At 30.5% G+C, this 25251-nt stretch overlaps 5 protein-coding genes and 1 long non-coding RNA gene across 11 annotated transcripts; 4 read left to right on the forward strand and 2 right to left on the reverse strand.

Moving 5' to 3' along the window:
• The first annotated feature begins 3191 nt into the window (after nucleotides 1–3191).
• LOC123901869 (disease resistance response protein Pi49-like) lies at nucleotides 3192–5717 on the forward strand. Its single transcript, XM_045951714.1, has 2 exons — nucleotides 3192–3470; nucleotides 5213–5717. Exons 1-2 carry the CDS (start codon nucleotides 3290–3292, stop codon nucleotides 5506–5508), a joined length of 477 nt encoding a protein of 158 aa, XP_045807670.1. The 5' UTR covers nucleotides 3192–3289; the 3' UTR covers nucleotides 5509–5717.
• Nucleotides 5718–8528: 2811 nt separating this feature from the next.
• LOC123901868 (cell division protein ZipA-like) lies at nucleotides 8529–9256 on the reverse strand. Its single transcript, XM_045951713.1, has 3 exons — nucleotides 9146–9256; nucleotides 8895–9038; nucleotides 8529–8783 (listed from the first exon to the last, which is right to left on the reverse strand). The coding sequence occupies exons 1-3, from the start codon at nucleotides 9254–9256 to the stop codon at nucleotides 8529–8531; spliced, it is 510 nt and encodes a 169-aa protein (XP_045807669.1).
• A 697-nt stretch (nucleotides 9257–9953) lies between these two features.
• LOC123901870 (disease resistance response protein DRRG49-C) lies at nucleotides 9954–11403 on the forward strand. The gene is made up of 2 exons (XM_045951715.1): nucleotides 9954–10175; nucleotides 10993–11403. Exons 1-2 carry the CDS (start codon nucleotides 9995–9997, stop codon nucleotides 11286–11288), a joined length of 477 nt encoding a protein of 158 aa, XP_045807671.1. The 5' UTR covers nucleotides 9954–9994; the 3' UTR covers nucleotides 11289–11403.
• Nucleotides 11404–13934: 2531 nt separating this feature from the next.
• LOC123901879 (pathogenesis-related protein 10-like) lies at nucleotides 13935–15227 on the forward strand. The gene is made up of 2 exons (XM_045951726.1): nucleotides 13935–14219; nucleotides 14731–15227. The coding sequence occupies exons 1-2, from the start codon at nucleotides 14039–14041 to the stop codon at nucleotides 15021–15023; spliced, it is 474 nt and encodes a 157-aa protein (XP_045807682.1). The 5' UTR covers nucleotides 13935–14038; the 3' UTR covers nucleotides 15024–15227.
• A 1051-nt stretch (nucleotides 15228–16278) lies between these two features.
• LOC123901865 lies at nucleotides 16279–19201 on the reverse strand. Its single transcript, XR_006807286.1, has 2 exons — nucleotides 18621–19201; nucleotides 16279–17363 (listed from the first exon to the last, which is right to left on the reverse strand). It is a non-coding gene; the product is annotated as an uncharacterized LOC123901865 (long non-coding RNA).
• An 896-nt stretch (nucleotides 19202–20097) lies between these two features.
• LOC123901877 (vacuolar cation/proton exchanger 3-like) lies at nucleotides 20098–25251 on the forward strand. Of its 6 annotated transcripts, none has more exons than XR_006807287.1 (8): nucleotides 20098–20504; nucleotides 21696–21948; nucleotides 22067–22130; nucleotides 22552–22608; nucleotides 23403–23531; nucleotides 24179–24405; nucleotides 24677–24783; nucleotides 25135–25251. XR_006807287.1 is itself a non-coding variant. In XM_045951720.1 (8 exons), the coding sequence occupies exons 1-6, from the start codon at nucleotides 21553–21555 to the stop codon at nucleotides 24338–24340; spliced, it is 333 nt and encodes a 110-aa protein (XP_045807676.1). In that variant the 5' UTR covers nucleotides 21243–21552; the 3' UTR covers nucleotides 24341–24405; nucleotides 24677–24783; nucleotides 25135–25251. The 6 variants fall into 6 exon arrangements, 4 of the variants coding, with proteins under 4 accessions (XP_045807676.1, XP_045807678.1, XP_045807680.1 ...); XM_045951720.1 differs by lacking the exons at nucleotides 20098–20504; nucleotides 21696–21948 and adding an exon at nucleotides 21243–21579 and having other exon boundaries at nucleotides 22552–22610; nucleotides 24179–24225; nucleotides 24334–24405; XM_045951724.1 differs by lacking the exon at nucleotides 20098–20504 and having other exon boundaries at nucleotides 21807–21948; nucleotides 22552–22610; nucleotides 24179–24225; nucleotides 24334–24405.

The raw sequence follows: 25251 nt of genomic DNA on the forward strand, positions 1-25251 counted from the left end.
TCTTATACGATATTTTGTTAATAAAATGGTATTTTGGCATTTTAGACAACTTGTACTGCGGACAAAAAGTTGTGCTGTGGTTTAGTGAGGTACCAAAACTTCTATTTTTGTCCTGTCCATTGCTTCCCAGTTTGTCCAGTTCCTGAAACAGTTTTACAATCAAACACAGTACAACTACAGATGTCCTGTCCAGTCCCTTATTTTTAGCGAATCAAACGGACCCTTAATTTTATTTTTATGAGGTTGAAGATTTTTATTTTAGACTCATAAAAGAACTCTTTTTACCTGAACGGGAAATTTAGTTCTTTTTGCGGACTCAACGGGAAATTTTCCCTGAACTTAATTTAGTTGTTTTTTCTTTCTATATTGCATAAAAAAATATGTTAGAAATAGTCAATGACTTAAAAAAAAAAAAAATTAAAAGAAGTCAATACCTTAGTCGGTAACCATCCTAGCACACCATATTGGACTATAAAAAAATAAAATTAATTTGCAAATTAAAAATGGTTTTTTATGATATATAATACTAGTATACTGTGTGTAAGGATATTTTATTTTATACACACGATTTGTCTGGTCTAGCTTGGAGGAGAAAAGAAAAATGAATAATAGATTTAAGATTTCTTTTAGTCAGCGATTTAGTAATTAAATTTTTTATCTTTAAACTAAATTTATAGAGTGATCAGAATTCAACTTCTGTCCCTATATATATATATATATATATATATATATATATATATATAAAATATGATATTCCTATCAATTGAACAAAATTTACAGAGACATTGATTCAAGAAATTTCCGAGTTCAAATAAACATGTAAATAATTATCTTTTACAATTCATTTTGTTAGATAGACTTAGTAAACATGTAAATCTGTGGGTTGAAGTAGGGGTGTACATGGGTTGGGCAAATCCGGTCGACCCGGTCAAACCCACCCAACCCAACCCAAAAAAGTGGGTTGGGTCGGGCAAGTGAGTGGATATGGATTTCAAAAATGAAAAACCCATTAAAAAAATTGGGTTTCGGGTAAAACCGGACCCAACCCAAAAAACCCACTAACCCACTAGTGCTATGTTTCTTGAAATTTTTTTATGAAAATACTAAAGATTTTTTCATTTGATTATTAAATATTTTTTATATTGAAAATGAGTTATACTATTTTTTACGAAAATAAAAAAGATTGAATAATTTTTATAAACAAATATGATAACTTTTCGCATTATTTTTTAAAAATTTAAAAAATTTGAATAATTTTCATAAACAAATATAGTGATTCATGGTTTAGTCATTTGATATTAAAAAAAGCAAAAAAATCATTTGGATAACACGCTATCCAGCCCGTAAATTAGTAGATTTACACACAAAAATGAGTGATTATTTTTTATAGTGAAAAAAAGTTACCCTATTTTTCAAGAAGATACATTGATTGAGTTATTTTTTATGAGAAAATATGATGATTCAATATTTAGATATTTAATAAAAAAAATAGAAAAATAATTTGGGTAACCCACAACCCAACCCAATCCAACCCGGAAATTAGTGGATTTACCCAACCCGGCCCAATGTTATAACGGGTTGTTATTTTACTAAACCCAACCCGGAGTACCATATGTGGTTTGAGTTTTGGTTTTGGCCAAACCCAACCCAATCCGGCCCACGTACACCCCTAGGTTGAAGACATGAGAAATTGGGGATGAAGAATTTTGGATTTGTGAAAAGATAATTCTACAATGTTACATTTATCTCAATTGTATTTCAGCACTGTGTTTTATGGAATTGTTTGTGAGATGAATATTTTTTTAGAATTTTGTCGCTGTTGTTGTTTTATTGGTGTTAATAGCGAGACCGAAATCGTGGATGAAATAATTCATGAGACTGTTATTTGATAAAAAGAAATACGGAGGATTAAACATGACAATTGTAATATTTAGAGAGATTAAGGATTTAGATAGTATGTTAGAGGTCATGAGTTCGATCATCAGCAAAAAAAAATTTATTAATTTGAGTATTATGTTTTGTGACGAAGTCAATTGAGTCGCAGAAGAATTATGAACGATTAAAATAAATCTTTAATAAAAAACTTATAGGTTGAATACTAGTAGAACTATTTACAAGATCAGACTCTAATATTTCTTTTCTTTTTTTTTTTTTTTTTTGGTTTGCATCATGATAATGTGAAGCAGAAACAAAACAACACTCAAGTTCAACCCAAAGAGTACTCGAACTTTGAATATATTGCCGTAGTATACCTTGACTCTTTGAATGCTTCCAACTCAATTTTTGACCTGTGCAAAAAATTCTAAATATTCACATTAAAATAAACTCAGTTTGTTAGTATTTTTTTAAAGAGCAAAATATTGTCAAATTAATTAGATATTTATTTCTTTCGCTCTCAAATATAAGCAAAATTTAATTAAAAAATTGATATATTTAGTATAAATTTTAAACCAAATACTTTAACTTTCTTTAACCAATTTATTTTTTCCGATATAGATGAGGGCATACGCCCGAGTCTTTAACCAAATTTGTTTATATTTCAACAATTTTTGGGTACAATATATTTGAACAATTTTATGAATCCAAAGAATCCAAAATTTAAAAATAATATTAAATATTAATAGTATTATCTAATATGAGTAAAATAAGTTTTCCTTTAAAATTTAAAAATAGTAACTACTCCTTCCGATCCTATATATATATATATATATATATATATATATATATATATATATATATATATATATATATATATATATATATATATATATATATAAGAAAATGTTTAATTTTTAGATTCATCGTAAAATTGATGTATCTAGACAACATTATATAATCTGTATACATCAAATTTACAATGAATCTTTAAAGTAAATATTTTCTTATATAAAGAACCAGATAAAGTATTAAATAGCATTATTCGTCCACAAGTCCTAACTCAACAGAATGTCAAAATTGTTAAACCAAACGTTATGACCGGAGTTCGAATTCCAACATTCTCACTTATGTGTGTGAGTTTACGATGACTGTTTTTTCGTCTATCTAAAAAAATAGCATTATCCAAATTCATGTCGCAATGTCAATAAAAAATGGCCCCCAACGACATGGTAGTAGTCAACTAGTCATCAATCTTCATCCAATTGGCTATCCAAAGTATAAACAATACATCTTCTCTCTTATAAATACTAGACTCAACTTCACTCATAAACCACACAGCTAGGCAATTAAGCAACTTCTTAATTATAATTATTTTCATATCTAGTCTCATAATTCAATTAATATCACCATCATGGGTGTTTTAAATTTTGAGGATGAGACAACTTCCATTGTAGCTCCTGCTAGACTTTACAAAGCTCTAGTTACGGATGCTGATATCCTTACCCCAAAGGTTATTGATGATATTAAGAGTGTTGAAATTGTTGAAGGAAATGGTGGTGCCGGAACTATCAAGAAACTCACTTATGTTGAAGGTCGGTAATATTTTATTCAGTCTCATATATAAGTAAAAATTTATTTTTTAAATTTATTCAATATATAACTAATATATGTGACTTGTAATATAGACCGAATACATAATTGATTAGTTATCTTATGAATTCAAAAAACATATTTTTATATACCGGCCGGAAGGAGTAAATAAATATGAGATTTTTTTTTGATAATCCAGTAAATATGAGATTAATTTCAATATACTATTAGAGTAAAATATTTTACACGTCAATCAATTACAAATAATATTTTGTTGGTTTATAAGATACTTAAAAGTCAACTATATACAGTGATCTAATAATTGTGGTTGACTGATTATATAAAGAAATTTTACAATGCATATGAATTACTATTAAATTTTATCGTTATATTATACATTTTTTGGCAAAAATATATACATATAATTTTTAATGTCTCATATTTTTGACGAAAATATTTGATCCACAACATAATATTTGTTGTAGAAGTAAAAAAAACCAAATATTTGTTGTAATAACATGTATAAAGACTATTTTATTTATGACTTTATAATTATATGTCACAATATTGTATTGGGGTAAAACAATTACCACAATTTATAAAAGTATACAAGAGAATGTTTAAGACACTAGTTATGGTTTTGTCTTCATTTTTAAGTTGAAGTGATTAATAAACTAAAAGAATAAATAATCACTTTGAGGAGAACAAAATAAATTATCACTTATTGGTCAGATTTTTCTAACCTCACGACCGAACTTTGAATTACGGAGCCCCTTACTTTAAAAATCAGAAAGTTAATATAAAAAAAAATGATCACTTTACTAACCAAGTAATTAGTTTTAAATAATTAATAAATTTAACTTAAAAAATAATTGTTCTAAAGAACTAGAATTTGATTTTTGATGGAATAACTTTTTTGAAAAAAAATTGTATAATTTTTTGACACTTGAGTTTATTTTTTTCTTCACTTTACCGCTTAATTCTTTACTCTAAAAAACCGGAGGATTGGCACAATTTTATTTATCACTTTACCACTAAATTGTGAAACTTTCTGCAAAAAAGAAAACGATACTTATTTTTGGTAAACAACAAGACAAAAATTATAGTACGTACGTACTTATCAGAAAATTGACAATTTAGTAAGTTTCTACTTTTAACAAAAAAGAAGTATAAGTTGCTACTTTCTGTGATCTCATCTTTTATACATGGAATGGGTAATCCTTTTTAACAGTACAAAAATAGTGGAGCTTGGCATGTTTGAAAGAATGCGAGAATATTCTTATGATGATATCATTTTTTTGTACAACTTGTGATGAAATCATTACTAGTATTATATTCATTACTTTGTTTTTTTTTTTGTACACTTATATATACAAAACTGTAAATTATTTTCAATAGTTTCTTATACGAATTTTTAATACAAGATGCCACAAAATATGCCTTTTAATTATTGAATTGATATTCTTCGAATTAACAGTTAAGTTTAATTCAACGCTATAAAACAAGTTGTAAGGTATTTTCATGAGCTTAGCCTAATTGGTAAGGAATATCGCATTTTATATGTAAGGGTCGTGGTTCGAACCCCGAACATTTCACTTATCCACTAAAACAACTAATAAAGTAAATATTATCTCTACTAATAAACCTATGTTCAGGCATCTTTCTTTAAACCGATGTAAGAATCTATTAACAAATATATAAATTGGTACCTAAGTAATAATTACAAATTAATTATGATGTGCAGATGGTGAAACCAAGCATGTGTTGCAGAAAGTTGATTTAGTAGATGATGCTAACTTGGATTACCACTACAGCATAATTGGTGGTGATGGGCTTCCAGACACAGTTGAGAAGATTTCATTTGAGGCTAAATTGTCTGCAGGCCCAAATGGAGGATCCATTGCAAAGTTAAGTGTGAAATACACCACCAAAGGTGATGTTATTCCTAGTGAAGAGGAACTCAAGAGTAACAAAGCTAAGGGTGATGGTCTTTTCAAGGCCCTTGAGGGTTATGTTTTGGCTAATCCTGATTACAACTAAAGCATATAATAATTAAGTGATTGGTTATGCTATTTTTTTTATTTTTTTTTAAAAAGTGCTTGCTTATATATTATGTGTGGTGAATTTGGGTGGCAATGTAATTCTGTTTTTTCTTTCCTTTTGTTGTGGAAGTGTGAGTGTGAGATTGTAAGTCATAACTTATGTGTACCTCCCTCCAATAATTATAAATTATAATAATACTTCATCTATTTCTTTTCGCTTGACTTTTTTAAGAAAATTCTTACTATTTATATTTGTGTTATTTGAGACAGTTAAAATAAAGTTGTTTTGTCAGAAAAGTTAGAAGGTTGGATTTTGATCTTGAAAAGAGGGATTCGTAAAAGATACGTTCGAATGGAGATTCAAACCAATGCGGGGTACACACTCATAGAATGAAGGAGAAAGTGAAATAAGGTTATGAGATGAGAAAAATAGGGTTTAATGAAGGAGAAAGTGAAATATAATATTCTAGTAGAGACTTATTTGACCTAAATTAGTAAGAGACTTGTTCTAAACAAATAATAATTAGATTACTCTAGTGATGAAGTTTGTTGTTAGAAGGTTATGGAACGATGGAAAGAGGTTCAAGGCACGGCGATGATTGGTGTTGTACAGTGGCGACGGTACCTATAAAAGAGGTTAGCACTCCAACACTCAAATAAGTATGTGATAGACGTGGAATGAGAAGTAGATATGAATGAATCGAACCTTGGTACGAACATGGTTCACACTTAAATAGGCGAATCTATTGTAACTGCTTCTGCAGAGTATGATGAGGAATACAAGGAGACATTAAGATCAATCTGACAGTCCATGAATGTTGAAGCGACAAATTCATTGTGGCAATATCCTGTGTGCTACAAAAGTAAATTTGAGTCTGTTGTTGGGAGCGACATCATAATGGATTGGGTCATCGATAATTGACAGTTGATATGAGTCTTGGCCCAGTCCAAAACAAGACTATTATATATGTATCATTTCAAAATTAAAAAATTGAAGGGACTAATTTGGCTTAATAAAATGAGTTAGGATCCGGTGACACCAGGTGTCAAACTTTAATTTGACACCAAATCTCAACCGTCTATTTATTTTAATCAAAGGTTAATAATAGTTTCCTATATTAACTAATGTGTGTATCCATTTAGGAGATTCCTTATTTTTAGGTTGCATAAAAATTTGATTTGTTGTTCTACCAAAAAAAAAATATTGTTCAAATAAAAAAAAAAAAATTTGTTGCTCTAGAAAAAAATTGATTTATTGTTATTCAATCTCCCCAAACATTACTATTCCCCTTTGCGTTTTCATTCCCATGGTGTATGAATTGAGTTTAGGAATCTATTGGCCATATAGGTTATAAATCATTGAAAGCAAGTACATATATGAATCATCAATCATGGTATATATGGGTATAAAAATTCAATTTTATCGGTTTTAGTATAGAAAACCATTTTAATTAAATTGAGTTTGATAGTAGGTTGTTTATGTGCATAGTTTGCAATTGACATTGACAGTTAAGCAAAGGAAAATGAAAACACAAGGAGAATAGTAATGATGGGGATAACAACAATTTACTATTGTAGATCAGCAAATTAATTTTTTTTTTGGTAGAACAAAAAAATTAATTTTTTTTGGTAGAACGTTTATCAATTTTTTTTTTTTTGGTAGAACAACAAATCAAATTTATATGCAACCTAAAAATAAGGAATATCCTAAATAGATACACACATAAGTTAATATAGGAAACTATTATTAGCCTTTGATTAAAAGAAATAGACGGTTGAGATTTGGTGTCAAATTAAAGTTTGACACCTGGTGTCAATGGATCCTAACTCTAATAAAATTATTGTGATAAAAATTAAAAAGTCGAAGGGACTAATTTGGCTCAATAAATTTATTGTGATATCAATTACCTTTACCAATGAAATATGAGTTAAAATCAAAAGAGAAACTAATGTGTTCATATAAAAAAAATGTAAGAGCGTAATTTAATGATTTAGATTGCATGCAGTTAAAACTACATGTAGTTATGCGATCAGGATAAATATGGTTGTCTGATTGAGATCAGATGGTCCAATTAGTCATGCAATCCGATTCAATCTGAAACGTCCGATCATGATCAGATGACCAGATCTATCCTGGCCATGCAGTTTTGATAGCATACAATCTGGATCGGATCCGTAATTTATTTCTTTTATTTTGTGAGTGACGGACTCCAAAAAAATTTCAACACCCAAGAACAAGATAAGTCTTTAGTAAGAAACTAGCATGACACCCGTGCGTCAGCACGAAATAGTAATTTATTGAGAAGTAGATTAAAAAATAAAAAAATAGAAAGAATATAATATTTGTTAAGAAAAATAGAAAAAGTACAATGGTAAAACCATCACAAAAAAACCTTAGGTCTTCGTATTAATATATGAATATAAATATAGATAATATAGAAATTATGAAAAAATAGGTTATCTTATTAATATATTAGTAAAAAGATAGGTCTTGTAAAAATCACCAAAAACTTAGGTCCCTGTATTAAATATATGAATATAAATATAGTCCCGTAAAATTATTTGAAAATAGGCAATCTTATTAATATGTTTGTGAAAATATAAGTCTCACAAAAATCATCAAAATAATTGAATGAAATATGTATGTAATTTATGCACAATGAGTGTTGTTAATTATGCAATTTGAATTTCTAACGTTGTCGATTACCCCCTTGCCATTTAATAATTGAATGCAAAATCCCCCCTGCCATTTACTAATAGAATGCAAAATCCCCCTACTGATGATGGAATGATATACACATAGTAATATAACTGGTCTTCAATTGTCTCAATACTATTATTGGCGCAACATAAGCAAGAACTTAAAGTTCTTAGGCGCGGCTTGTTTCTATGCAAGTGCAACATTTTTTTGAGAAAAATTGATTTACAAACTTAAATGCATGTTACAGCACTACTACTATGGGATACATGTCACAGTAATTCTCAAATTACAACCAAATATTGTTGTTTGCCTACTACCTACGAGGAGCTTGGATGCATCTCTGGATTAGGAACGAAGTATAAGATTTCTGGTTCCTCTGTGTCAGGGGCAAACTTGGGGAATGGAACCTTTATGAGTGGTGCTAGTGCTGGTTTTGGTTGTGGTGCTGGTGCTGATGCTGGTGCTTCCCCTCTCAATTGTGGACGTGGTGGTGGAGCACGCTTGCGTGGTCGTATTGTGACCGGTGGTGGCAACTCGATAACTCGATTTCTGAGTGTCCTATGAGTCCTTCCCTGCAAAATGTGATAAATATAATAAATCAAACATAGTAATCCCTCAAAAGCAAAACAGTCCCTATATTTTCTATTCATAAATATATTAGTTTAATACTTTAGTATTCATACCTTGTGTATATGTCGAGAAGTTCTATCAATGTTTGGTACCTCTTCAGACAAGAATTGTTCTTGAACAGGCCCAACATCCGATGTTGCCATTTCAACTTGTGTTTGAGGTTGAGTTTGAGGTTGACTTTCAGTCTGAGCTTTTCTCTATCGAGATTGAGCAATGTTTGGTACATCTTCAGACAACAATTATTCTTGAACAGGCTCAACATCCGATGTTGCCGTTGCCATTTCAGCTTGTGTTTGAGTTTGACTTCAGATTGAGCTTCTCCCATCTCTTGGTCCTGAAGTTGATCTTCTCTCATCTGTTGGTCCCTAGGTCCACCTTCTTCCATCTCTTGATCCTGAGGTTGAGCTTCTCCCATCTCATATCATTTGTTGAGTAATTTTATAGAATAATAAGAGAATGTTTATGGTCTCGTTAAACTACCATCATAGAAATGCTTTTTTTTTTTATTTTTTAAAACAAATATCATCTACGCATAATTGTAAAGACTAATTCCTCGAATCTTGTGGGACCTAAATGAATGATACTCCCTAAGAGTTTTAACACTGCTGCATGTCTAAACTAGTGATTGAATTCAAGACGTTGATTAAATTAGAAGAGATCCGTGTCATCTCATCTAAGTGCTATCGAGATAAACTTAGAAAAACATTTTAGCCATGACAAAGGAGAGGTCATTGTAGGTTGTAATAAATGAACTATATTATAGATTGTCTTTCTGACTTTTTTTTTTTGTTACATTGTCTTTCTGACTTAATTAGCTTCTTTGATTTTTATTTGGGATAATTAGCTTCTTTGATTTTTATTTGGGAGAGGGGTCCATCTTTTGGTTTGTTTTCTAATTGAAATTCTTTTTTTATTTGTACATAATTGAAAAACTTAATTTGTTATTTTAAAAGAAAATATTATCCAAATTCATATAAGAATGTGAATAAAAAAATACCCCAACGACTAGTCATGATTTTCATCTAATGGGGCTATCTAAACTCCAATACATAAACAATTCCTATAAATACTAGATTCAAGTTCACTCATAAATCACACAGCTAGGCAATTAAGCAACTTATAAATTATTTTTCACTAATCTCAAACTATTATCATGGGTGTTTTCAGCTTTGAGGAAGAAACCACCTCAATTGTAGCTCCTGCTAGGCTTCACAAAGCTCTAGTTATAGATGCTGACATTCTTACACCAAAGGTTATTGATGTCATTAAAAGTATTGAAATTGTTGAAGGAAATGGTGGTCCTGGAACCATCAAGAAACTTACTTTTGTTGAAGGTTAGTATAAATGCATTTGTTAACTTGAACATGCTCTCACTAATATGAATAATTAAACTTTTCATTTGTTAACTTGAACATGGTCTCTCGGTATGCATGAACCGGAAATTAAACCGCTGACTACATATTTAAGAGATTAAAGTCCTTATTACTTGGACAAATTTATTAATGTTGGTTCTAATATATAATTAATAATTATACATCATCTTTAATGAATCATTTGTAACATATAATTTATCCACAATCCAATATATTTTTTTTTAATTTAAACGATCAATGATAGTAATTGTTATTAGTAGTGAGTAAAAGTAGAAGTATGTTGTTAGTATGCATTGAACTATCAAATTATTGTTAATAAGTCCAGGTGACAATTCTCACCATAGAAGTCAGTTTTGTAGAGTTGGGTTAGACTCAAAACTCAATTCTAAGATGGTATCAGAGCCTCCTCTACGATCCGTTGGGCCACCTGTTATCAGGTTCCCCCTATCGGCCACCCACCGTTTATATCCACGCACCAAGTCCAATAGTGCTGGGCGTGAGGGGGTATGTTATGAAGTCTCACATCGGTTGCGAGATGACCTGAATGTGTATTTATAAGTGAGGGCAATCATCACCTTACAAGCCGGTTTTATAGGGTTAAATTAGATCCAAAACTCAATTTAAGAGTTAAATATTAGATTTTTTGTTTTTATATATATAAAAAAAACTTTTATATGATTTTAACAGTAATTTTATTTATTTATTTATTTATTTTTATCTTGTAATTTTTTTAATAGTCATGATGTTTGTGATTGTGAAACGAATCAATGATGTGCAGATGGTGAAACCAAGTATAATATACACAAAGTGGACTTAGTAGATGATGCTAACTGGGCTTACAACTACAGCATAGTTGGAGGTGTTGGGCTTCCAGACACAGTTGAAAAGATCTCATTTGAGACTAAATTGATTGCAGGCCCAAATGGAGGATCCATTGCAAAGCTTGGTGTGAAGTATTACACCAAAGGTGATGTTAACCCTAGTGAAGAGGAACTCAACAAGGGCAAAGCTAGGGGTGATGGTCTTTTCAAGGCCCTTGAGGGTTATGTTTTGGCTAATCCTGATTACAACTAAAGTATACAGTAAATTAGTCGGTTCTTGAAACAGATATACCGAATTTTTAATAAATAAGTGTAGTGTTTGTTTGCTTTATACATACATGGTGTGTGTTTCTTGTGACACTATTATATCCTGTGTGCAAAATTTGGATAAAGTGAGTTTGAGATCGTAAGTCATGTGTGTACTTCGCTTCAATAAATTATAATAATACTTTAAAATTTTCTTTTTATTTGTTGTTTTTAATAAAAGGAATGGTTACACTACGTGTTTTTTCAAATTTTAGTGTTACATTAGGGGGACGTATTGGATTGAGATTTCAATGGATTTTATAAGACTTTTTAATGATAAAAAAGTCTTGTGGTATTCAATCAAGACTTTTACAAAAGTTACATAAATCTTGTGGTATTCAATCAAGACAATCAAGATTTTTTTTTCAAGGCAATAAAATCTGTTGGTATTTAATTGAGATTTCTTATCATTTTTAAAATGTCTATTGGTATTCAAAAATCTATAGATTTCGATAGATTCTTCTTTGAGATGGATTTTGATGGATTTTTTAGTTGAAAATACACACAAATCACTCATCCAACAATCTTCCTCAAATCCTTGAGACTTTTTATAATCCATCAAGACTTTTTTCTTCTTCCGTGGAACATGACACTGCTACTACCCAATTATTTCTCTTCCAAACTTTTCACAATCAATTCCTGTGCAATCTCTTTTCACAATCAATTCCTATGTAATCTCTTACAAATTTCTACAGGCTGATTTTCTTTTGAATGACAATGAATATGCATACTAGTGTACTCAATATTGTATCATTTTCACTGTCTGAGCTGAATTGAGTTTTGTTGTTTTTCACAATGAGATCTCTTGGATTCTTTTCTAAAAATTTGTTGATCTGCCAAGGGGGCACCGTATTGGTTATTATAAGTATCGGCCGCTGAATTTTGTTGTATGGTTCTTGTTTCTGTGGATTGTATCCATTTAACTGACTCATTTTTTTAATACAGTTGATTCATATTTTTACGCAAATCAAAGGAAGATATGTATATTGATTGGTTGGCATTTTTAAGGAATGATCCATTTTAATTGATTATTGATATTTTTTAAAAAGAAATTTGTATCGAATTTATTGGGTCATTAACTCTTAAAAGTCTATAAAATACTTTGAAATCTTAAAAGTCTGTGTTATAAAATCTCACAAATTCTTGATCGTAAAAAGTCTTTCAAAAAAGTCTTTTAAAATCTCACAAAATCAATATAATCCAATAAAATCTCATAGAATAATCAAGACTTTTTTTGTCAAAATTATCTCATGAAATCTCAATCCAATACACCCCCTAAGATTTTTTACTTTCCTTTTTATAGCAAAAGAAGTAAAAACGAGGCAATCTTGAGCAATAAAGTGGGCAAAAATAAGATGAAAATTAATATAATCAGATGAAGTGCGGTCATCCTACATCCCTTCAGAGATTGATAACTGTTTGATTAAAATTAGACGGTTTAGAATTTAAGGCAATTTTTTAGTTTTGTTTAATATAAAATTTTGAGATAACATTTGGGCTTCCAAATAATTTTTTAATATAGTTATTATATAATTATAATAATAGAATTATCTTGTAAAAACAAAATAATTAAACATATAAAATAGAAAACTTTAAAAAGTAGTTATATAGTTTGTAGTTGAAAAACTAGTAGAATGAAATTAAAGTGTCTAACAAATTTAACTGATGTAAGAATAAAATGATATAAAAGTACATGGTTAGTGGATAATTATTATATTTAAAAAAAAATGAAAATAGTAAAGGTAAAAATGAGATAATAACTTATAAGCCATAAACTCATATGCTACTTAAAATAACATTTCAAAAAACATTATAAACTAATTAAATAAGCTTGTTACCAAATACGTCAACTTTTATTAAAAAATCTTATAAACTAGTTCAATAAACTATAAGCTAATTTATTGGACTTACCAAATATTTTTATATTTAAAAATGGAAAGACTATTAAAATAGGTGAATACTATTGTGCGCAATGTAAATCGGTCTTGCTGCATGCAAAGACATTTTTTAACCATTAGATGAAAAGAGTCGCTGTTTCATGTAATACAAAGTCAGTAAGATAAATTCGTTTTAGGCCACTAGGCCAATCAATCCAATCGCGATTGTCGTTATTATCTGTCACCAATGTAGTTCAATATTCAAACCCGCCACCTTTGACGGATCTGTCACCAAATTTCTCCAATATATCTATATTTCAATGAATCTCAGTTTAATTTTTAAATGAAATATTTTTTTTATAAGTAATCTAGTTGTTAGAAAAAATTTAATATTCCAACACAATTTTTTTTTAAGATTAATATAGTGAAAATTTTTGCAATACAAAAATTGAATTATGTTGTTAACAATTTTACTATTTCATTAGCCACAAAATTGTAGGTTGTTAATAATTCTTTTAACATATATTACGTAATAAAAAAAAAATGAAAGTATATATAATATATATAATATAACAATAGAAACGAATTTACAAAATGGTGCAGTCAATAAGCCGTTGATTTCACCACCAAACTCATATTGAGCTTGATTTCACCTACCACCTAACATGTACACAAGCAACAACACCAACCAATTAATACCTTATATAATGTTTATGTTGGTCTCTTCACTCCTCATAATCTACACAGCAGCCACAATCATTGACCTCTTTTCATAACCATAGTCACTTTGTGTTGATTTTCATAGAGAATTTTTTTGATCATGGGTGTACAAATTCAAGAATATGCTACCCCTATTTCTGTGCCCCCTGCTAGGGTCTTCAAAGCCATGTCAATAGATATTCATAATCTTTTCCCAAAGATTGTGGACATCATTGAGAGTGTTGAGCTCTCTGAAGGTACTGGTGAGGCTGGAACCATCAAGAAGCTCAACATAATTGAAGGTCAGTAATTAAATCCTATCTTTTATTAATCCCATCACATAGGGGATTTGATTCTTTAATTTGTTTGAGTGAAAATTGAAGACTTTTAATGATCTATTATTGGTCTCCGTGTGATCCTGGCTTAATTGGTAGATATAATGTATTTTATATTCAGGATTGAGGTTTGAAATTCGGTCTCTGGATCATCAATTATTGTACCAAAAGAATAAATAAATCATCGACTAAAATTACTTATATATTTTTTTAAAACAAAAATGAATGCACCAATCGTTAGTTGGTCTAGTGATGATTCGTAGGGAGGACCACAGTTCGATTCCCGCAACTGCGACCGGGAGGAGGCATGAATCACTTGATGTCAGAACTAACCTCCGAATCAGATTAGGTTGTCCAGTGGACCGAATACTAATGGTGAAAAAAAATGGATGCATGCGGAGTCTCTTTTAGCTTAAACAATGTCTTAGGTTCATCATTGACTTGTTACACGATTAATCTCTCAATTTGATGAATGCAGGTGGAAAACCCAAGTATGTGCTACATAGAGTGGATGAAATTGATGAAGCTAAATTTGTGTACAACTTTAGCATTACTGGTGGCACTGGTTTGGCTGAAACATTGGAAAAAGTCTCATTCAAGAGCCAATTGGTGGAAACACCAAATGGTGGAACCATTAGGAATGTACATGTTGACTATTTTACCAAAGGTGATTATGTTGTCACTGAGGAGGAGCTGAAAGCTGGTCAAGCAAAGGTTGAAGGACTTGTAAAGCTTTGTGAAGGTTTCCTTTTGGCAAATCCTGATTATTGAATGTGTTTAATTAGGATTAATTAATAAGAACTTGGCTATATGATGATGAAGCCTAAGTATGAGTTATGAGTGTTTCTCTTGTCTTTTGTTTTTGGCTTGGCTTTAATTTTTAACCTTGTTGGGTGTGTTGTAACTTGTATTGCCTTTCTTTGACTAGTACTTTTGGACTTTTATCATTCAATGCAAAAACATGCATTCAAAGAATATTTATTTTCACCACCAAAAAAAAAAAAATCAATATTTATTTTATTAAGTAAATTAAAGATAAAATTATATAAGTTTATTTAAATTTATTATATTTTAATGTGTTTCCATACTTAAAAGGACTAAAGATTTAAGAAAGAGGGGTCGCGTGAGCTTAGTTCAGTTGGCAGGGACATCGCATTATATGTGTAAGAGCCGGAGTCCGAACCCCGGACAACTCCACTTATTCACCTTTAAGGTTGATTTTCTAGCCACTAATCTATTTGAAAAAAAAAATTAAGATAGAGGGAATAAGTTTAGCCAATTAAAAAAATAAATATATTTTTGTATATGCTGACAAATGTTGTGTTTCCATCAGAGTATAAGATGAAAAGCAAACAAAAGTTGATTAAAGATGTTTTAACTTCGTTTCGGTGAAATTAACTCAGTTGGTATGGACATCACATTATATATGTAGGAGTTAAAATTTGAACTCTAAAAACTCTACTTGACTACTTGACAAAATAAGTTGAAAAAAGTGTTTTCACATCTAATTTTTCTTAATAGAAGATGAAATGCTTGGCAAGTGAACCATGGATGAAAGATCGGAAGGGTTGTATTGTATATTATTCATTTTTTTTACTGTATTTTATTCATTTTTGAAATGACTTTTTTAATGAAAACTCTGTAGGAAAACTAAAATTTAATGGTTGTCAATTTTTTTTAATAATTAATTTGATAAGTAAAAGGTGAAATCCAGAACTCAGACATCATATTATGCCTACTTATTCAAACATCAGTGTAACATCCCCAATTTGGCTTAGCATCAAGAAGGAATAGTAATTGGAAATATTTCTACTTAACAGAGACAATAAATTGTATTTTAAGTGAGAAGATCACAAACTAGTATTAAAAGGGTAAAATGTATGGTATAGAGGGACCTGTTGGGATTGAATCACAAAATGAATACAATTTGCGCGCGCACACACTGTGTTTAGGCTCGTGGCGCGCCCAACACAGTTATCACACACACACTTAGTAAAATCTATGGAAGAAAGAAAATTGGAGAAGATGAAGGAGAAAATAGTATTTTATTGATCACACACTTGTTAACAAAGTCACAATACAAGACTTATTTATAATCCTCCTCCTATATGCTATGTTACTTGAGAAACAAGTAATTGCATCACTAACTAACTCCTAACTGTCATAACTAACAAAACAGTAGGTAGTTACACTTTTAACAACTAGGTAAGCTTCTATCTTAATGCACAAGTAATATATGTAATTATGAATTAAACTCAACATGCCCCCTTAATTCATAGTTGCTAAGCTTGTCACTCCCATCAGATCACTTAATCTTTTGAACACATCAGTTTGTACACTTTTTGTAAGCATATCTGCTATCTGCACTTCACTCCTGCAATGCTCTAGCTTCAGCAATCCATTGTTCACTTGCTCTCTCAAGTAGTGACACCTCATTTCTATATGCTTACTCCTGCCATGTGATATAGGATTTTTAGCAAGGTTTATGGCAGAGACATTGTCAATTTTTAATGTCACACCATCAGATACTTCACCAGTTATCTCCTCCATTAGATTTCTTAGCCAAATTACTTTTGTTGCACACATTGATGCTGCAATATACTCTGCCTCACATGATGACAATGCCACCACTTGTTCCTTCGTTGAACACCATGAGTTTGGTGAATTTCCAATAAAAATAAAATATACCCTGCAGCTGACTTTCTATCCTCCACATCTCCACACCAACTTGCGTTGTGAACCATGTCAATTTGCAGTTCTTACTAGTATCAGAAGCAGGGAACATAATTCCACAATCAATTAAGATGAGTGTTCTGGACTGGACTTGTAACATCCCGATTTTTATCCAAGATATTAGTTAGAATTTTGCTTAATTATAAAACGTACAAATATTTTTCTTTTTTTTCTTCATAAAATAAAATAGTTATAAAAGAAATTGAAATGAAATTTATTGAAACTTAAGTAAAAATGAACAATAGTTTGAAAATTTGCGGCAGAAGAAAATACAACGACGAACTATTCATTACATAAAATTCTCAAATTTACAAAACCCAATTTTCCCCGTTCGTGCACGCTTCAAACATCACATATCATAGCTTTCTCCTTGAGTACCTAAAATGTTGGTTTTAAGGGTCAATTTCCTTATCCATATTGAATCATACTCACCACAAGAAAATGTTATAAAATAATAACAAAACACTTCACCTTATCGAAAATATAATTATTAGTTTATTATAAAAACTTTTGGGTGATAAGAGTACACATATACAAACATAGTTAGCATCTTATTGTTCAACGGCAGTAACAAACAAGGCAATATAATTACACATATTACAAATTGCACGCCAAAATCAAATAAAAGAAGAGAAAACAACGATCACCGCTTTACCATGGACTAACTATACTTTTTTTTTTCTTCCCTTTTCTTTTTTTTTGTTTTTATTATAATTTGAATAATTATTTACTACTTGTATTTTTTTCTCCCTTTCTATATGGAATGCAATGTGACTAAGACAACCCTATATGAAATACTAATGATCCGGATAATAAGTCTCATACCAATGAGAGAACCAGCCACACAGGCTAAAAGTAAACCAGCCACACAGGCTAAATGTAAAACCAGCCACAAAGACTCAAGCCACGCAGGCTAAAAATAAACAAGCCACACAGGCTAAAAGTAAACCAAGCCACAAAGGCTACCTATAGAAACTCTGCTATACACATCCTATATGATGCATGAAACTCCACTTCCTTAATAAGACCAACCTAACCTGCGACATACTTAGTCCTCCCTATACTTTTATTTACATTTCCCTTCTTTATACCAATAAGCAATAAAAACAAGTCTTCTAACATAATCATCACCCGAAAGTAGCATATGCTATTTGTATATAAAAGGTGAAATTATATGTAAGTCATACAATGAAGAAATCAACACAACTTAAATCCAAACATATAAAACAACACAATTAGCACTTGATAGAAAACAAATAACAATATAAATATACTGATAAATTGAAACACGGTTAGCAATAGGTTGTACATATATATAAATAGTGAACCAAAACAAAATTAATATCAATACATTAGGCACACTCTTTTCGTTTCATTTTTTATATTTATAAGTTGATTCTTTTGGTTTATTTTAAGTGATAAAGGTTCTACTATCATTCCACAACAAATCCCTATGTAGCATGAATGTATGAGAAAAAAACCCTTATCTTAGGCGCTTTTCTACTCTAACACAAAGTCTTTAAGCTTCCCGCGTCACTCGTACAAAGAAAGGTTTAAAAGACTTTATAGAATAAAACTTATATTAGAGATAAGCGAAAGTTAACGGGATAGAAGAAAGAAGGGTGAAGTTGTTACCTCTAATGGTACGAAGAAAATAAAGGGCTGGTGGAGTGTTTCTTGCTCTTACTATTTTCTTATATCTTGGAATGAGGAATTGAGATGAGGTGATTGGAACTATAGCATTCGTGTCTTTAAATAAATATTGTTATCACTCTACGGCAAATCTTGCTTACAAAGTTTAGGAAAATCTGATAGAAATAAAGGTTGCAATATTTTTGTTCCATACTATCTAGAAGGGAGAGGAACATACAATTTATGAGGATTGTATGGCTGTCAAGGTGGAATAGACTTGGGGGTTTGATTATTTGAAAAGAAGTAATTAAACGTGAAAGGGAATTATGATAAGAGCAAATCAATTGCAATAAGAGCAATTCATAGTATTTTATGATAGTTGATTTTGCCAATGAAAATCATCATGATTTCTTTATCCATCACAACAAGGCGTGAGTTGTAAATCTTCAAGGAAAGTCAATGCTCTACTCACTTATCATCATCCTTACTTGATTGCATAATTTTAGGACTTACAGCCGGAGTGCCCCGCTCCTCATACTTATGTTATATAATTTTATTTTCATTCTTTACCTCTCTCCAACTATGTTAATAAATTAAGGGATAATTCCCTATTTATTAGAACACATCATCAATTGGTCAATATAGGAATAATTCATACACATATACGGTCCAAAAATAATTATTTTATCAATGTCACACCAAAACTAGGAAATAAAATAGCTAGGTGCACAAAATAGATAAAGCACGGTTTCAAATTTTGTTACTTAAAAATTTAGGGCGTTACAATACTAACCCGCTTAAAAGAGTTTCGTCCTCGAAACCAGAAAATAAAAGATTAACTTAAATTTCTCTCATAAAATCAAGCGTGATAAAACCACTTGTTATAAAAGATGAAGTTAAAGTATCTTAACTCATAAATAAAATAGTAATTAAAATAAATTTCTCGGGTCTTACATTCTACCCACCAAAAGTTTAGCTTCGTCCCCGAAACTAGATAATAAAAAAAAATTGAGGTATAATTTTCTAAAACAATTTATGTAAGGTAAAAATAAAATACGGTACAAAAACTTAAGAGCAAGATAAGACATACAATTTCATGATTACGCTGCGCACTCTGATGTCAAACAGAAGCCAATAACACAAGTAGCAAAAATAAATTGCAAAGATAAAAGTATTTTTTGTAGCTTTAAGAAAAAATTATAATTCAAAATATGGTAGAAACATTTTTCTAAAAATCATATTACTTCATAATAGCTGTTCTCTAAGAATTTACTTATTTTAAAATCATCGTAGTAATATATTTCTTAAAAACTATAGACTACAAAATTATTCAAAAAAATTTCACTCAAAAAAATAAAAAATAACCTTATAATCTATAGTCGTCACAAAAAAATACATTCATCTATTATCTATTATCTATTATCTATTATCTATTATCTATTATCTATTATATACCTAAAAGCTTATGGATTAGGAAACCCTAATGCAAAACCCTAATCCATTGGCCAATCCATGCTTAACACCTTTGTATCATGTCCTATTGTTTCTTGCCACCACATGCTTCCATCCATCCAATTATCATGCTCCACATGTCTAACTACAAAGTTTGTATGCTTATCCAAGCAATTGACATTCACAAAGTCAACTATGACATTCATGGATTGTACATGCATTCTAGGCTTCTTGGAAATTGCATTCACATGGATTGTACATGCATTCTAGGCTTCTTGGAAATTGCATTCACAAAGTCAACTACTTACTTCACTTCCTTCACAATGTCAACTATCTTTTTATTGGCTGCATATTCTTCTACATCAATTCATTCATCCATACAAAGCTTCACATGACAAGTGTTCTCTTATGGTGGGGATAGCTTATCCAAAGAAGGTATATATTTCACTTTTTCCAAATTTTCTTCATTTATCAAATTATTTCTCTCTCTTCTCTCTTCTCTCTTATGCGCTCTCACTCTCTTCTCTCTTTTCGCTTTGATTCCGGCAGCCACCGGCGGCCTAATGCAAAACCCTAATCCATTGGCCAATCCATGCTTAACACCTTTGTATCATGTCCTATTGTTTCTTGCCACCACATGCTTCCATCCATCCAATTATCATGCTCCACATGTCTAACTACAAAGTTTGTATGCTTATCCAAGCAATTGACATTCACAAAGTCAACTATGACATTCATGGATTGTACATGCATTCTAGGCTTCTTGGAAATTGCATTCACATGGATTGTACATGCATTCTAGGCTTCTTGGAAATTGCATTCACAAAGTCAACTACTTACTTCACTTCCTTCACAATGTCAACTATCTTTTTATTGGCTGCATATTCTTCTACATCAATTCATTCATCCATACAAAGCTTCACATGACAAGTGTTCTCTTATGGTGGGGATAGCTTATCCAAAGAAGGTATATATTTCACTTTTTCCAAATTTTCTTCATTTATCAAATTCTTTCTCTCTCTTCTCTCTTCTCTCTTATGCGCTCTCTCACTCTCTTCTCTCTTTTCGCTTTGATTCCGGCAGCCACCGGCGGCCTAATGCAAAACCCTAATCCATTGGCCAATCCATGCTTAACACCTTTGTATCATGTCCTATTGTTTCTTGCCACCATATGCTTCCATCCATCCAATTATCATGCTCCACATGTCTAACTACAAAGTTTGTATGCTTATCTAAGCAATTGACATTCACAAAGTCAACTGTGACATTCATGGATTGTACATGCATTCTAGGCTTCTTGGAAATTGCATTCACATGGATTGTACATGCATTCTAGGCTTTTTGGAAATTGCATTCACAAAGTCAACTACTTACTTCACTTCCTTCACTTCCTTCACAATGTCAACTATCTTTTTATTGGCTGCATATTCTTCTACATCAATTCATTCATCCATATAAAGCTTCACATGACAAGTGTTCTCTTATGGTGGGGATAGCTTATCCAAAGAAGGTATATATTTCACTTTTTCCAAATTTTCTTCATTTATCAAATTCTTTCTCTCTCTTCTCTCTTCTCTCTTATGCGCTCTCTCACTCTCTTCTCTCTTTTCGCTTTGATTCCGGCAGCCACCGCCGGCCACCGCCGCCGGAAAACCCCAAATCAAACCCAAATCAACTCACCCAAAAACCTCTTTCACGCCCCAAATCAAACCCAAATCAACTCACCCAAAAACCTCTTTCACGCAAAACCTTCTTCTTCCTCTCAGATGGGCCGAAAATCATCAACCCTAACCCCCAAATTTCAATTCCTCAAATTTTGATCATCTTGTATGTTTGAAATTGTCGATGAAATTGGGTATTTGGATGTCAATAAACTCAGGTTATTGAATTAATCTCATCTCTCTTCCATTTTCTTTATTTGCTGAATTGCTCCTTCTTTATCACTCTTCAATTTTTTTTTTAAATTTTTTTGTTTTGGGTTATCAAATTGATTTCAGGATCTCTACAGAGAAGGACATTCTATCATGGGCTGTGAAGGTTCACAAATTCGGGTTTGGTTTGGTAAGTTTTATGAACTTTGAATTTTTCACTTTTCCCCTTCTGAGTTAGGTTTGATTTCAATTTTTTGTGAATATTCTTGACAACATGAAATTTTTTGGTTTTTAACTCTTTTTAGTTCGTGTTTTTTGTATTTATTTTTTTTATATATTGATTTTGAAAAGGAGGTTTTTGAAAAGATTGTTTATGACAGGGATGACAAAGATTGTTACCATGATTGAATTCTCTTTGATGAAAGTAATATTCTTGAGAATTAGCTTTGAAAATGTTTTAACAGATTAAAAGAACACATATATTTCAATTCAAAAGGATTGGTTTTTCTGACTTTTTTCTATATTCATTTTCATCCATTTTTAAAACTTAAATTGTTCATTATTGGGGTTTATTGTTCATCATGATGATTTTGTTGTTTCTTTAAATGCAGAGATTTTGTTGATTTCGAAAGTTGGATCCTTTACTGCTCGAAAAAGTCAGACAAACCGTGTAAGAGCTTAATTGTTTTGCTAATGATAATTATTTTCATGTTTCTTCATCGAATTGTAGTTTCAAATCATATCATTTATGAATTTTGCTTATTTATCTTTGTACTACAAATCTATTTTTGTATCAATTTGTTGTTAAGGAGGAATCCAATATACTAATGTATACTAGATGGAGAATTACTTGAATGAGATTATAACTCTTGCATTGCTTCAATAGAAATAGGAGGTGAGATAGAAGAAGAAGTGGTTTATTACATTTACATTCATGCTTTCATAGCCTTTTTGTATAATTCTTTAAACATTTTCTAATATAATGATGATTAGAGTGATATAAACAAATATGTTAGTTTTGCATCACCACACCAAACAACTTTTTTATATTTCTTTCAAAACATGCCTGATTAGTGCAAAGATATGATAAATATTAGTTTATGTGTATTTAGTGGTATAGTTATTATATGATTTTCGGTTAATTGAATAATAACCATTAGTTCTCTTCTCTTCTTAGGGGGCAAGGACACAACAATATCCTATTTTTTATTTGATGGTTATTAGATTAAAGTGATTTTTGTACCATTACCCAGCATATCATGTTTGGTCACTCATTATAAAGGTTTAATCTTTTTGTAGGCATTAATCAATTTAATCTTATAACCTATAAATTCATTTATCTCTTGAAGTATTCATGTTGAGTTTATATCAAGCCTTAAAGAATGAAGTATCATGAAATTTTTGGAAGCTGAAGATATATGTTTCTTAATTATGAAATTTTTGAATTTTAATGTTTGGACAGGAAGGTGAAGGTGAGAACATGGAGGCAGAAGAAGAGGCCGTGATTGGATTCTGGAGTGCATTTGGTTGGTTGGATGGAATGACTGTTTTCATTGCTTTGTTGTCTGAATATGTGGTGGATACAATTGAGGTAATTCTACAAAAATGTTTAGATCTATTTGGAATTCTTTTTTATAAACAGCTTAGTTAATCACTTATTGAATAAGTGTTTATCATATATATATATATATATATATATATATATATATATATATATATATATATATATATATATATATATATATATATATATATATATATATATATATATATATATATATATATATATAAGCAACCTATGACTATATGAGCCTATTTGGATTTGATGTAGAAGAGTTTAATTACCGGTATAAGCCCTTGTAAGTGCGATAACATTAATACTCTTTCATATCCATTTATGCATATAAAAACTATTTTAGAAGGTTTTTTATCATATGTTATAAGAGGTAGTATTTCTTCTTGTATCTCTTACAATATGATCCTCATAAGAGGCAAGAGTGAAAATTAGATAAATTAGAAGTGAAAGTGAGTTTTGAGTTTTCATGTTTTGCTCAAGTAAGAGAGTTTGGACTGTGCATGAATATACATATAAAAGCAATTGTTTACCTTAAATCAAGTGATTTCACTTCCTGTTGAACATTGATAGAAACAATTAAATAAATGTGTGGTTCACTTTGATCCATGACTTAAAAAACAACAGCAGATATTCATGATTTATGTATACAATTGTAAACGCAGAGATTCAAGAAACCTATTTCGAGAGGAAGTACCAGTTTCCTGGAATGGTAAAGCTTTCATTTTTAATATCTTTTGTTGAAATAAGTGATATTTATTATGATTGTTTATTTGTTTGTATTCATAGTGTTGTATATAACAATGAGTTTTAAATCAAGGTTTTAAAAAGTGATTGCGGTAAAGGTCGCGGTTGCGTTGTTACCTTTGCTATTGCCGTCATTGGAACCAAGGTTTGAACATCTTTCTTTGTTGTTATGATCCCTGTCCATATTCATGATCCATTTGATTTAGGAAAGGAAGTTGCTTTTGGTCTGACAGATTAAAAGGAAGTATCATCCCATAAAATTCCTAAGATGTTCCATAATCTTATATATTGGTTAAAATTTTAAATTTCAATTCTTCATATTTTGATATTGCATGTTTGAAATCTTCCATGAAATTGTGTCTTATTATTGTTTAAATCACTTTCTTATTCAATTTTTTTTCTTCTCTAAATTGCAGATCACCTTCTATTATTGTTTAAATCTAATACAGAACTCTGAACTCTGGAGGAAAGAAGATGTATATGTATCTTTATGTTCATGTGCCTGCAACAATGATCTCTTTGAGTAAGTTTGTTGTAGCATGTGTATAGAATACTATGCTTTTGTCTATGTTTTTGCAACATGTGTTTGTGTATACTATGTTTCTCTAAATTTTACACCATTTGAATTGTCTAAATTTGGACTCAATTGCTAGTATATATGTCCTTGATGATCAATATTTTTTGAAATTATCAAGTGATTTTAAAGCAGATCCAAATAAGGGCCGTGAAATATTCACATGTCATTTAAATTATCAAGTTGTATTTTTGTTGTTCTTGCAAGGTTGGATTTGATTTTCCTTAATCCAATTGTTTTTTATAACAAGAAGGTTGGATATGATTTTTGTCCTGTTAATCTTTTATCTGCTATTTACAGGTTAGTTTGCGATGACCGAACCTTCAGAGGTCGTTTACGTTTGAAACGTAGGGTACGAAATATCTGAGGTACTCTCCTGCCTCTGAATAAGATGTCATCTGGTGCTCTAGAGTTCAA

Source organism: Trifolium pratense, unplaced genomic scaffold (genome assembly GCF_020283565.1).
Source record: "Trifolium pratense cultivar HEN17-A07 unplaced genomic scaffold, ARS_RC_1.1 scaffold_82, whole genome shotgun sequence".
NCBI lineage: Eukaryota > Viridiplantae > Streptophyta > Magnoliopsida > Fabales > Fabaceae > Trifolium > Trifolium pratense.